General features: G+C 44.6%; 1 protein-coding gene across 1 annotated transcript in view; it reads left to right on the top strand.

The window, feature by feature from the left end:
* The window catches only part of GP9 (glycoprotein IX platelet), a 46,555-nt gene extending 33,164 nt beyond the window's left edge, over positions 1-13,391 (top strand). Inside the window, exons 3-5 of the mRNA XM_039481942.1 lie at positions 6,996-7,053; positions 9,114-9,239; positions 12,039-13,391. Of these exons, the coding sequence (XP_039337876.1) occupies positions 6,996-7,053; positions 9,114-9,239; positions 12,039-12,672 (818 nt within the window). The 3' untranslated portion in view covers positions 12,673-13,391. The remainder of the gene's footprint in view (positions 1-6,995; positions 7,054-9,113; positions 9,240-12,038) is intronic.
* Positions 13,392-14,234: the final 843 nt, after the last annotated feature.

Genomic DNA, 14,234 nt, shown 5'->3' with positions numbered 1-14,234 from the left:
TATTTTCCATTTCAGAATGTACTACCCTTCCTGATCTCTCTTTACTTGGATGCATCACTAGCTGTATTTACAATTCACCTTCTGAGTTGCCTTTACTCTCTATTAAGGGTTTTTTAAGCCACAGAGTCCTAATGAATCAAAGCAGTTAAAACACAGACACCCTGTCAAAATCTTCCAAGAAACAATCCTAAATCAGCAAGATCTTCCCCATCCTCACCACTCATAACATCAGCAGTCTGTTCACAAATCAGACTGTTGTGCACCTGACAGGCAGATGGACTATTTATTTAAATAGGGGTCAAATCACTTTCTCCAATTCATAGGCAAAAGATTGGAATTATAAAAGCCCTACAAATCCTTTTAGCTTTCCCCCATCATAGCACTGTTCAAAACAGCTTTTAAAAACATTCGCAAACAAACAGGCACCAAAAATCATCTTTTAAGAAAAAGGTCCTAACTAATTTTGGGCTGCTGGTCACAGGTTTGGGCTCCCTAAAGGTCAGTCAATTTAAAAGTAAATAAATATACCCCAGAAGTTTCTCTTCCCTCTTCTTTTTCCCCAGTGGACAGCTGTTCATTGTCATTCATGAAATAGAGGAGAGGCCTTGCAAAGTAGGGATGTGTAGCATGTTTGTAACACACACAAAACTCACCTGGGTTTTATTACACATTCTAAATGCAGATCAGATTCACTGAAAAGATGTGCTAAAGTTCACAAGCAACTTGAGCAGAGTTGAGTCTGAACTCTCAGAACACAATACTTCCGAGCTTTCGTTAGGTTTTGATCCAAACCTCAAAAAGTCAGGGTCCATCTTAACATGGACACTTTTGAGAAATGGGTTTTGAAACCAAAACTGCAAGTAAAACTCACATAGTTGGTGGGTGAAACTAAGGAAAAGCTATTTCAAGTCCATTCTTAACTTTCATAGAAGAAAGCCCAGAAAGGTGAAAAGCAAATGATTGTTATGCTGTGTTGTTAAACAAACCATTCATTATATACACCAACTGATATAGCTACATGCACAAATACACACTCATATATAATATTGAATAACACGCCTTTACATAAACGCATACAAAGCATTATACATTTTGGTCTTAGCGCAATAATGAACAAATTTATTTGAAAATGTGCATAACTTCAATACAATATTATTAGATCAAGGTCTATGCTGCCACTTTTAGTCATTAAATCCATTGAGAGTTTGTCTAAATAAAAGCTTCAGGCAGCTGGCCCAGATGATACCGAAGGAGTCAGGAACCTCTGCATTTTTAAATTTTTTTTTTTTAAGGAAGGTGGATTATTTTATGTTTTTGACACTAACTGTTCTTTATGTTAAAAATCAGTGCTTTTAAAGACAGTTTTCACCAAATTAACCCTAGTTAGGGCTTCCAGATGTTTTCCTTTGGAGTTTTACTTTATGAATCCCAAAAGTTTTATTTTGATTCTTTAAGTGTATATCATTTCTGTGTATATCATTTCTGTGTGTATTACTAATAAAATGTAGCATTTACTCTCAATTCTCCCCTTGGGTTACCCCCAACAGAATGGTATCAGAGACAATTGTACTCAGGGAACAGAGATACATGTTATCATTTTCCCCAGCCAGTTGACCTGCAGGATCTATGGGATGGATTACTATTAGAAGGTAGACAAGAATAAATGGAAATAGATTATATTAGTAGATTGTAAAATTATCTGTGCTCTGACTTCTCTGCTTAGAGCCCAAATCCAAATCTGACTGCTCACAACTAATTTTTTTTTAATTTTTTTTGAATGTAGTAGTTATGTTATAGAGACTTGACAGACTTCCAGACTAGGTGATCAGATGTCCCAATTTTTTAGACAGTCTTTTTTTTTTTTTTTTTTTTTTTTAGGCAGGGCAGGCGCAGACCCCGCCCCAAGCCAAGCGCGCGCGCGGCGGCGCGCGGGGGGGCGGCGGCGGGGCGGGGCGCGGGGGTCCTCAGGTGATGGCATGCCTGGGCCTGTCGCTGGGGTCCCAGGTCGGTGGTCCCCCTGCAGCCCTGCCTGCAGGGGTCCGTCTGGTCGTCTGGTGGACCGCCTCAGACCGGCGTGGAGGCGGGGAGTCCACCCGGGACGGGGACCAGGACCGCGCGCGCGCGCTGCAGGGAGGTCACCCGAGCAGCGGACGGCAACAGCCAGAGCCGCCCGCGCGCGCGCCCGCCGTGGGCAGGGCAGCGCAAATCCTAGAGCCGCCCCTGTATAGGCGTCTGTTACCCCCCACCCCCTGTCCCGATTTCTCATACTTGCTATCTGGTCATCCTACTCCAGACTGAGGTGCTGGATTTATCCGTAGAACCAGCTACAACACAAGCAGTACTAATGCAAGCTTTCCCACTCAGTTCCTCCTTTGTGCTTGTATTTGCAGGTCAGAGTCTCATTTCTTGAAGTGAAAGACTGGTCTGGTCTCAAAGCCTATTTGGTCTCTTGACCTTCCAGCTAAGACTGTCAACAAGTGTGCTATTTAGTGGCAATAGTGGGGTGGTTTTGGTGATGCAGATGTGTCCCCTGGGAAGAGGCCTAAAACAACTCCATTTATTTCAGACAGGCCACTGAATAGTTATTAGTGGTATCCACTTTCAGTTGGTGCCAACCTAGGCACTCTGTATTGAAAATGGTTGTGTCCAAGTGTGAATCGTAGGACGCATCTGTGTGCTGGATGAATGGATATGTGAAAATAGGGATCAGGCAGGATATGAAAGGGATGAAGTAACCTGACTGAACTATTTCCAGGACCCAGTGCCAGACATGGTGGAAAACCTGGAGGCGGTGGCCAAATGGGAAAACAGACAGTGGAGTCAATGGGTGGTCGTGCAGATGCCCAACCAACAGTTCAAAATTGCTGTTTGTTTCCCGATGGGTGGGAGGTAGCTGATTGCACATGGTTTTGTCTGCGCTTAGGAGGTCTGCTGTGGTTCCTCCCAATACCATACAGTCTGGGCTGGGGCCAGTGATATTGTTGTGCGAGGGACCTCTGATCAGGTTGATCCTGTTGTCTCCTGGGGAGGGATGGGTATATGCCCAGTGTGCGCAGGGTGGCTCTAGAGTCTTTCATAGTGTGAAGGACTTCATCGTTTTTTTTAGAAAAAAGTTTATCTTTGTCAAAGGGAAGGTCCTTCACTTTGGTCTGAAGATCTTTGGGGTACCAGATGCAGACAGCCAGGAAGACCTGCGCATGACCACCGCAGTTGCAGTAGTGCAGGCTGCTGTGTCTGCCATGTCCAGGGATGCTTGTAGCACTGTCCTGGACACCAACTGACCTTCAACAAGGACTGACTTAAAGTCCGCTCTCCTGTCCTCTGGAATATGGGAGGTAAAATCAAAGAGCTTGTTGCAGTTGTCATAGTCATAGCTTGCGGGGAGGGCAGAGTAATTTGCAATTCTAAATTGCAAAGTAGAGGAGGGATAAACCTTGTGGCCCAGGAGGTCAAGCCGTTTGAGGTCCTTGTCTTGCGGGGTGCGCCAGTATTATGGCTGTTTTGTCCTGTGTGTCACTGTATCCACTACAAGAGAGTTTGGTTGTGGGTGGGAAAATAAGGATTCTATATCCTTAGTGGGAACATAATATTTACATTCAGCCTTTTTGTATGTTGGTGGGATGGAGGCAGGGGTCTGCCAGAGAGTGTCAGCTGGTTCTAGGTGGGCTTCGTTTAGTGTGATCTTTGAGGGCACAGAGGATTGGAGGATTTTGAGGAGTCTGTGTTGTGTCTCCTGGACTTCCTCCAAAGGAATGTCCTGGCTGAGTGCCACCTTCTTGAAAAGTTCCTGGAATTGCTTAAAGTAGTCCACATTTTGTGGAGGTGGAGGCATGAGGGCTCCATCTGCAGCTGATGGAGAGTTAGGAGCCAGTGAATCAGGGAAGGGTTCATGGCCCAGCTCTTCAGGAGCGGGTTCAGGAGCTCTAGATGTAGATGGAGAACGCAGAGCGGGCTTGTGGTCTGGTGGAGGGGCCGCAAGGAGGAGTGTGGCAAGAGCTGACTAAGGGTACCACTGAGGCCAAGGCATAGGGTAAGAGAAGTGAGGCCCACCCACAGGGGGACAAAGTAGGGAAACTGAGGCTGGTTCTTGTGAGGCTCTGTGCCTTGAGATATATATAGCTCCGGTGGAGGAGGAGAATCAGGCGGGGAGAACTTTGCCTGCTGCTGCATGTCGTTCTCGCTGTCAGTGAGGGCAGCCAGGTCGGGTGGTGAGAGCGGCTGTTCAAACAATGAGTGCTCCATGCCGAGTAGAGGAAAGTCAGGCTCAGGGGCCATGGAGCTATCATCTTGATGCAAAAATTGCTGTTGCTTCATGGTCTGTGGTCCTGAAGAGCGCAAAGTGTGAGTGGAAGCCTGCGGTGACTTTTGTTTTGCTTTCGCGGGTGCTGCAGGCCGTTTATAGGCACCCTGCAGGGGGTCCGCGTCTGCTGCGGGGGTGATAGGCAGGCTCGGTGCCGACATTCTTGTTGGCACTGCGGTGGAATACGCTGCCAGTGCCGGGTCTATCTTCGATGCCGACAGGACAGGTGCCAAGGAGAGCTTCCCACTCTGGGAAGTCGGGTCCCTACTTTTGCGCCCCGTGTGAGCCACGGCTGAGGTGCTAGGGCGGTCGGAGGCAGCTGCTTTTGGCACTGTCAGCACCGAGGGTAAAGATCTCGCAGGAGACCCTTCACCCTTTTGAAAGTCTCTGTGCAGAGACATTGGGGCTTCCTGCCTCTTCACTTGAGAGAGTGAAGCCGCGCTCCTGATTGGTTCCGACTAGCCGTGGAGCATGAGGGAGAGGGTGTACTGCTCATTTCCATAGGCGGCTGTAGAAATTTCTCCATCAGGAGCATTTTTAGCTGCAAGTCCCTGTCACAATGAGCCCTGGTTTTCAGGCTGGTACAATAGAGACACTTGGCAGGGATGTGTGTCTCGCCGAGCCACTTCACACACCATAAGTGTCTGTCAGACCGCGGCATAGGCTCCTTGCAGGAGTCGCATTTCTTAAAGCCCGGGGACCCCGGCATCACTGAACTATGATTGCCTGCGGAGAGTGTCTCAACAGGAGACGAATGTGAGAGAAATTTTTTTTGTTTTTTTTTAAACTAATGAACTATTCTAAAGGAAGGGAGAGAACTAGGATATTTCTATCTAACTATTTCTATTTCTTTTTACTTATTTCCTTCAGTGACCAGGGAAGAGGTTCAGCACCGCCCTGAGTCCCATCTTCAGTTGAGGACAGTTGAGAAGGAAATGAGGGGGGTGCGGGATGTGCGCGCCTAGGCATACCCTAACAACACCGTGAGACAGCAGCTGAGCATGTGCGTCCAGATCAGTCACTGCTACCAAAGATCTCCGATCAACGGCGCCGGGATGCACCATCACCTGGAGTGGAGCACCCACAGGGACAGCACTCGAAGAAGAACCTTAATTCTGGCATCTCCTGACTTTTGAGTGCTTGACTTTGCAACTTTAATAGTGTTCTTTTAGCATATGGGTTTTGGGTGGGCATGTGAGAGAGTGTGGGGGGTGGGGCAGTTAATTTCCTATATATTTTTTTTGAAAAGCAAACTGATAAAACAGAAATTCCATTATGTAGCATCCTACTGACACCTCCATGAATCAGCAGCAGCGTTGGAGCCCTTGCTTAGATCCATCTCACAGACCTCTGCCGCTTGAGCTGACGGAGTAACTCAGAGTAGTAGTAGGCTGTCATCCTGTATGTGGACCAACAGTAGAGGGGGAGGGGACATTTTACCAGTACATTTCACAGTTATTTATTGATACCAGAGAAATAGTGAGACTCAGGAATCCGAAGAAGTGGGCTGTAGCCCACAAAAGCTTATGCTCAAATAAATGTGTTAGTCTCTAAGGTGCCACAAGTTCTCCTGTTCTTTTTGCGGCTACAGACTAACACGGCTGCTACTCTGAAATCGGAAATCTTGGGTTCCATTCCAGGTTCTAGAGGAGAGTGGGCTCTGTAGGCACAGACTCTTCTGACCATTCCCTCCAAGAGTATGTCTACATTACAATTAGACACCCACAGGTGGCCCATGCCAGTTGACTCAGGCTCACAGGGCTCAGGCTGCTGGGCTGTTTAATTGTGGTGTAGATGATCAGGCTTGGGCTGCAGCCTGAGCTTTGGGACCCTCCCCCCTTGCAGGATCCTAGAGCCCAGGCTCCAGCCCAAGCCCAAAATCTCTGCCCTGCAATTAACAGCCTTGCAGCCCAAGCCCAGCCTCAGCTGGCACTGGCCAGCTGCAGGTTTTTAACTTCAGTGTAGCCATACTCCAAGTTTGACCCACTTTTCCTGGTTCCTTCCAACCTATCCCTGTCCAGTCCTGTCTCTTTCCTATCCCTGGCCCCTTGACCCAGACCCATTCTCCTCACTAACTGGTGCCATTCTCTACCCAAGCCAATTTGGGCAGATTTGAAGAGAGACAGCAAACGGCAAATCCCTGACACAAAGACCACTCCCTGCCAAATGTCAAGTCCCTGCGCCAAAGCATGGGGGCACAAAAGCTTTTAAAAAACAAAGTAACCAGAATTTTTTAAACAGAGTAAAACAATGTATATTTCCCTAGCCTTGTTCTTAGAAATAGCAAAAATATTTTTGCTGAAATTTTCCAAAAGCATTCACCCTGAGGAAGGCACTGAGCATGGGCAATATCATTAATTCCAAATGGTTAAAATCTGGCACGGTTATAAACAACTGCAAACAAGGTCTCATAAATGGGAAATGTCAGGCATCCTTCTGATTCCAGTTAAGATCCATCACATTTTTGCTACGGGGGGAGCTTCATTGCAGGAGGTGAGAGGAAAGGGGAACATTCTTGCACATGTGCTGGTTGAATCCAGGAATTAGATAGTGTTGGCAGGAAATTATTAAGGAGATTCATCTTATGACAAAACACCAGGTTCCTAGAGATCCCCTGACCTCATTACTTAATGCTCCAGTAAAGGATCTGCATTTTAAACAGAATGACAAATTTACTTCTTTTTATTGTTGGCAGCAAGACTTAATATTGCACATTACTGGAATAATGTGACTCCTCCTCCTCTGGAATTATGGTAAAGTAAAATGTGGACTGTCCTTATAAAAGAAAAGCTTTCACACCAAGTATATACACAAAAGAGAAGTCCCAGAAAAGAGGATAGGTATTTTAAAATTTGGTAACCTCTTTTAGTGCACTCAGAGAAGTAGGGCTCCCCTGACAGCAATCCAGCATCTATAAGCAAGTTCTTTGACTATTAACATAATCCTGAATAAGGAATAAGTAATGTACAGTGTAATATGTTCATGTTTTATCGGAACTTTGCCTTAATAAAACAGTTTCCAAAAAAATAGTATGTGGTGCTACCAGCACCACCTATAATGCATGCAAACACACACACACACACCCCTCTCCCCCACACCCAATAATTGCACATTTGCTATTGTTCAACGTACCCTTGCTGAACATCTCTATTTTCTGTGTCTGTGGTAAAAACATACAGTGCCCAAATTTTAGAACTCTGCACAATTTTCTGTTTAACTGGAGCATACAGTCACTGAGACTGCATGCACGAGCTATTCAACTGCATATGCAAATATAGCCATTTATGCATCTAACTGACCATTTGTGGGTTCAAATACCTGAGTTGCAGGAATAACGAGGATAATGGCAGGGGCGGCTCTAGGAATTCCGCCGCCCCAAGCAGAACGGTGCGCCGCGGGGCGTGCTCTGGCGGTCGCCGGTCCCGCGGCTCTGGGGGACCTCCTGCAGACGTGCCTGCGGAGGGTCCGCTGGTCCCGCGGCTCTGGTGGACCTCCCGCAGGCATGCCTGCGGATGCTCCAGCGGAGCTGCGGGACCAGCAGACCCTCCGCAGTCATGCCTGCGGGAGATCCACCGGAGCCGCCTGTCGCCCTCCCGGCAAAATGCCACCCCAAGCGCGCACTTGGCGCGCTGGGGTCTGGAGCCGGCCCTGGATAATGGCACTTGCAAATTAGCCATGAATTTACAAAATCACTTTTGTGCATGTACATACAGGTATGCAGTTTTAAAAATTGAGGTCCTCAATGACTGATCATTTATTAAATTCCCAACTTGAATGTGTAGCCATACATTTACAGTTAATGTATAGAACAGATGTGCAAGGAGTGATAATATCTATTGGTCCTCCTTTATAAGAGGGAAGAAGGAATTGCAAAGTATAAGTTCAGCTGTTTAAGTATTCAGAACCACAGTTTTGACAAATCTCAAACCTGTGTGGTTTTTCACATCCACCTTTGTGCATGCAACTGAGTGTATGGTGCAAATATGACAACATGTCTATTTAGCACACATAGAGCAACTACCGGTAGGTAGCCAAATGCCCAGTTTATATGCACAAATAGGTTTTTGGCCCACAAAATCGTTGCATGTCCACTTTTATGGGTACAATCAGTTGTGTGCACATGAAAAGAAGATACTAAATGAAGGCCAGAGCTGAAAATTTGGACCTGGGTAACTTTTTGTAACAGTGGTGATTGGTTTGCTGTTCCAAAAGATGGATGAAGCAATAAAAAATCATGGCCAGTCTCCTCACCTGACAGGCACTATAACTTCTGCTGGAGTATTTCATTGCCTTATATATGTTTTATTCTTACATGTTGTCAACTTAAAGTGGCTTAGATTTAATTTTACAAAATGTGCAAGTTCAGCGGAAAGGGCTGAATGGAAACACTCTTAGCTTTGATGAAAAAAAAACCCCAAAACTCTTATGGTCTAGCTTTTGCTGTTTCTGGAACTTAACACCTATGTCTTATCCTGCCTGTCCCACTGATTGATAAAGTCCAAGCTGACTTTTATACCTCTAGATTTTTACTTCTGATGAAGAAATACTTGTCAGACTGGAGGTGAGTCATTTCAGGATTTTAAGAAACCTGCCACCTTTCAAAGAGGAAAAATATTTAAATAACAGAAGCATAATAAAATATGAAATTCTTCTCTTTTCTGCTGAAACAATAAAAAAAGCTCAAAGAGCTATTTGACTCTACGCATTTCCCAAGAGGAATTGCTGCCTAACAGACGAGACAGAAGGCTTGTCATCTGTTACATTCATTTCCTTCCTAGATCTTTAAAACCCGACAATGTTTTGATTAATCCAGCACTGCAGATCTTCAAAGCCTTACTACGCAAACGAGGGAAAGGATCGAACGCTTGAATATATATATATATATATACATATATATATATATACACACACACACACACACACACACATACACAGAGAGGTAAGCAAGCTATGCAGCTCACCAATTCCTTTCTCCCTGCTTCTCTTGCCCAGGTCTCATATCCTTTTGATTTGGGGTTTCTTGGTGTTTACTCAGTAAACCATGGTAGTGGATCCTGAGCATAGGCTTCGCTCACCCTGTTTTTAGTTAGATAAAGATCTTTATCCACAAACTGACACGTCAGGTTGCACTTAAAAGGTGTAGCCACTTTTAAGAAGTTACCAACTGCTGCTGGATTCCTGAAGCTGCAGCAGGGCACGCCTTTAGACTCAGCACCAAAGGGTTAAATTGTGATTATGAAGAGATTAGAAACTGTCAAAATTAATATTCCATCTGTTCTGTGATGAAGTTCATAGTATTATGGAGAAGAAATCCCACATAAGCTATAGGGAAATGGTATTTCACTGGACAATTATGATAAAAATCAAGAGGTGCCTCACTTAATTTTAAGAAACGAATTACCTGGGCTGTACTATTATTTTTTAAACACAGGTCTCAGTCACATATTTGTAAATAGAATTAGTAAAATGTGAAATCTCCCTTAAGCAGGGTGTGCTTCTTACAAGTGTTTAAAAGAGAATTGTGGGGGGTTGGTTTTGTTGATTGGTTTGCTTAGACAATATAAGAGTTTAAAACTACTTTGGGTTATCAAGTTCGTGAAAGCAAAAGATTTTCTTAAATAGGTCAAAGCTGGCATTGCAGCATTACCTGGTTTTAAAGCTCCAAGATTGTAAGTCTTTTCCCAGTATCCAAATCAGCTGGAAATTGAAACAAATGGCTTTTGTTTATATTTGTTGCTTTCACTATAGTTTAGAAGAAAGGTTTTCATGCCCTTGTTTTTCTGTGTTATGGTTGTCACGTTAGCTGCATTTAGATCTCTCTCTCGCTCTCTCTGATGGATCTAGGATTTCATTAAGAAAACAGGACCAGCATTTAGATCATCATATTTCAGAATGGATAAAATGAGTTTTAAGCAGGTCCGTCATCCCACGCTGGTCACTTTTCATTATGCAGGGCTTTTGGATTGAAAATAAAAGTGTTGTGTTGTATCTACATCTGGGCACATGTAGATACCTAAATAATTTCTTGTTCAAAAATTCAAGACTTGACCAGAATTCATGCCTTCAGTATCTTTGAATTAATCATTTGTATTGCAATCTACTTTAAAGGAAACTGATACCTTCTCTAGATTCTGAAGCAAAAAGTTATTAAAAGCAAAACCAATCCAACCTCAGCCTTTAATAAGTTTACTGACAGAAAGCAATATCAATTCAATTTTTACCCTGTCAAATGAGACATTTTCCTACTGGGGCTATTAAGGCTGGTCACATTTTAAGATCTCAAAGAATATTCTGTCCAGGTTCTATACTTATATATGTATAATTTCCATTCTATATTATTTTTATGTAAAAGGCACTCTAACATGAGGTTAGAGATAGATAGACTAGATCCATTAGATAATTTCTATTTGTCGGCCAACTCCAATGCTTTGCCTACTTCAGTTTTAAATTGCTTTTGTGTTGGGCTTCGAACGTTCACCTGCAAAGTAAGTTCTATAGTCTAATACAGTAGCTCTCACCTTCTTTTTTGGGGTGGGGTGGGGCTGGAGAAAGAGGACAGGGAAAGTCTGAGTGTACAATAAGAAGAAAACTGACGCCTATTAACAGCATATCGCACTCCCCAGATAAGTATTCAGGGCACTATACAATCAAAATTATTTTCTTAAAATCTCACATTTAATCAGTGGATTTCCATAAAGAAGTAAGAGGAAAAGAAAAGTTCTAGTTATGGGGTGAATTATGGTCATAATTAGAGATGGTTCCAATATACAAAGTTTGGATCTGGATTTCCCCAACAGTGCAAAGAAGTTTGGATCTGGAATTCCAGTTAGGTCCCTTGATTGGCCATACTTAAAAAAAAAAAAAAAACCTGGGGGATGGGGAGGAAATATTTGCAGATGTATAAAAAGAGAGTATGGATGGGACCAAGATGGATGTTAGGCGGGAGCCAGCTCCAAACAACAGGGGCTGCCACAGCAAAGGGAAAACTACCTGCCAACCTAAGACATGATGGTGGTATCCCCCCAAAAGTAAGCTCTGAGCCTTGTCAGAGCACAGATAAACACAATGTGTAGTTTTGTATTTATTTTACATCTTAAAACAATAAGCTCTTATAGATGGATGCATGAATTCAGGCACAAAGTAAAAGAGCAGTGATGGGCCAAAAAAAGAGAACTTCTAATCCACACCCTGCAAATTCTCACATCAGAACTCAGCCCTAACGTACCAATTCTTGTCAGATCCATAACAGAAAGGATCCATTTTCCGAATGGGATGTAGCTAAAAATCTCTGGAGATAACTTCTTAAAATCAACTTACGCCATTCAAGATGGCAAAAGTCAGCATTTGTAATCTCACATGATTTCAACACCAAATTCAAACCCTAGCCTTGAACCTAAATCAAAAACCCTAACCTAAAACTAACCTCTATCTAGCCACCACCTACCTGGGCCATCTCTATTCAGGGGCTTTTGGCAGTAATATTCTGTATAATAAAGCATGACGTGAGAGTGGCAACGACTCACCACACTCTTTCATAAATGTATTAGTATTAACCAGGTTAAGACAGACTGGCATTATGGGAACTGTAGGGCGTGAAAAAAATCTTCCAGGAAACTAAAGATTTCCTGCTGATCCTAAAGCAGGATGAAGTGGGGACAATTTTATATTCTAGCTTTACATTTAGAACCATGACAATTCATCAGTTGTTTTTAGATATATGTTTTTGTCCTTTATTTAGTGAAAACATAACCACCATGAAGATCCCCACTGCTGCAGGATTTGTTACATTAATGCTGTTCTGTTTAGTCCATGCGGAAATCTGCCCTCTGTCCTGCATCTGTAAGCGACTTGGAGAAATGAAGGGTTGGTTAGTAGACTGCAGCTCAAAGGGACTAAAGGAAGTGCCTGCCCTGCCTGTCAGCACCAGGAAACTTTATCTACAGAATAACAGCATGACCACAGTTCGTACTGGTGCATTTGACAACTTACATAACCTAGAGGAAGTGAATGTGTCCGACAATCCCTGGAATTGTGACTGTGACATTCTGTATCTCAAACTCTGGCTGGAGGACTTCTCCGAATCTTCTATTGCTAACGTCATCTGTGCAACCCCAGCTTCCAATGAGAGGAAGCCTCTGAGCCAGTTGAGTGGGAATGAGCTGGACAGCTGCAGGAAATCCCTCCCAATTAAATGCCTCGATTTCTTTTGGCGAGATCTTGCTTTGATCACTTCTGCAGTAATTGTACTTATTTTAACATCATGTGCTCTGAGGTTCTCCAAAAAGCTAGCCTACCCGGTTACCACAAGAGATTATTATTCTGCTGCCCCGCTGCTGCGGAAGCATAACCTAGAAAATTACATGTCACAGTGAGATGTTGCTGTCACCAATAGCTCTTCACAGAAATGCCAAACTAACCTAATACAAAGGATACCCTTCTTAGCTATTACTGGCTATGCAAGTGTAAGTGTACTCAAGATGGATCCCAGACCACAAAGTTTGCCAGGGGAGAAGTTCGTATGAAGATCCAGTATTCAGATCCAAGGTTTTGGTTGGAGGCCACCTCTAAAATGCACTTAAATTTACTTACTGGCAAGTCAGAATAAGTTATTTTAATATTACATTCTCTAAATATCTAAGGAAAGTAGTTAGGAAATTTTACTTGTCCAGTCTTGTGATTTTTGAAGAATTAATTTCCCATTTTTACCAATGAAATCCCAGCTCTTCTAGCAAAAGGCTATTTACAGTCTACTGCTAGCTAGTTTCTGGTGGATTTTGATTGCACTATTGTTACTAATTTAGACTCTGATCCTAAAGCTGACTGCACCCCATCATGCTGGCGGAGTCCTATTGACTTGAACAGGCACACACTTGCACCTGCAGAGGAGAGGGCTGGATTTGACAGCATGCAGAGATTCCCCTGGCAGCAGAACCAGTGTGGCTATTGGGGCCAGCCCTTGGATTTACCCCTTAATAAACATGATTTTAAGCTTCCTGAAAATTAATGTGCATCCATTAAGGAGTCCTTTTAAATACTACTGAATTTCCTAGAAAACACTTGAGAAAAATTGTATTCTGTGTGTGATATTTAAATAAAGGGTGTTTCTTACGCATCCACACTTATCCAAGTCTGTGTTGCATAATTACATGGGACAACCACAGATGTTGGTTAAACATCCTGCACAATTTCTGGGTTGTTTTTCTGGGGGGGGGCACAAATTACTAGGATTTTTGCAGAAACCATGAAAAGATTCTTTCTCTCTGGGGAGTAAAATATCTCCTCATAGGAAAATTACAGGAGCAGCTAAAGCTTCTATCGTCTCCCCAACCTGAACTACCCATAAGGGCCCGAGGCATGAGACTTTATGCTGTGATCTTCTCAGATCTGTCACGTTAGGCTGGGTCACCAGCCCCAGCACCAAGCTGGTTAGGTGGGGGGGGGGGGGGGGGGGGGGGGGCTGGCTGCCGTGCCGCAGTCGTGCGCCGGCTGGGCGGACCGGGCGAGCGGACGACGACCTGCCGCAGGCGGGATGGCGCGGGGGGGGGCGGCTCCGCGCGGCTCCGCTGGGGGGGCTGCGGCAGCATAGGCGCGCGCCGCCGCCAGCGCCCCCCCGACCCCGCCCCGCGCCGCGCGCGCGGGAGAGTCCCACCCCCGTCCCGTGGACCCCTGCCGGAGCAGAGCTCAGCGAGGAAGAGGGGGGGACCCCCCCCGGACCGAGGAAGGGCGGCGCAGCACACCGCGCTGCCTGGGGCAGCCTATTTTCTAGAGCCGCCCCTGGCTGGGTCAATACTTAGATTGGAGAACTGTGAATAATTCCTAGAAGAAACACAGTATGTGGCACACTTCACACGCAGCTCCTGCTAACCCAAAGCCCTAGCATAGGGCTGGAGGAGGTTCTCTGCTTCTAGAGCTTCTCTTTTTTGGATGCAACATA

The sequence above is a fragment of the Mauremys reevesii genome, linkage group 7 (genome assembly GCF_016161935.1).
Source record: "Mauremys reevesii isolate NIE-2019 linkage group 7, ASM1616193v1, whole genome shotgun sequence".
In the NCBI taxonomy this organism is placed as follows: domain Eukaryota; kingdom Metazoa; phylum Chordata; order Testudines; family Geoemydidae; genus Mauremys; species Mauremys reevesii.
This window is presented reverse-complemented; position numbering and strand designations above follow the sequence as displayed.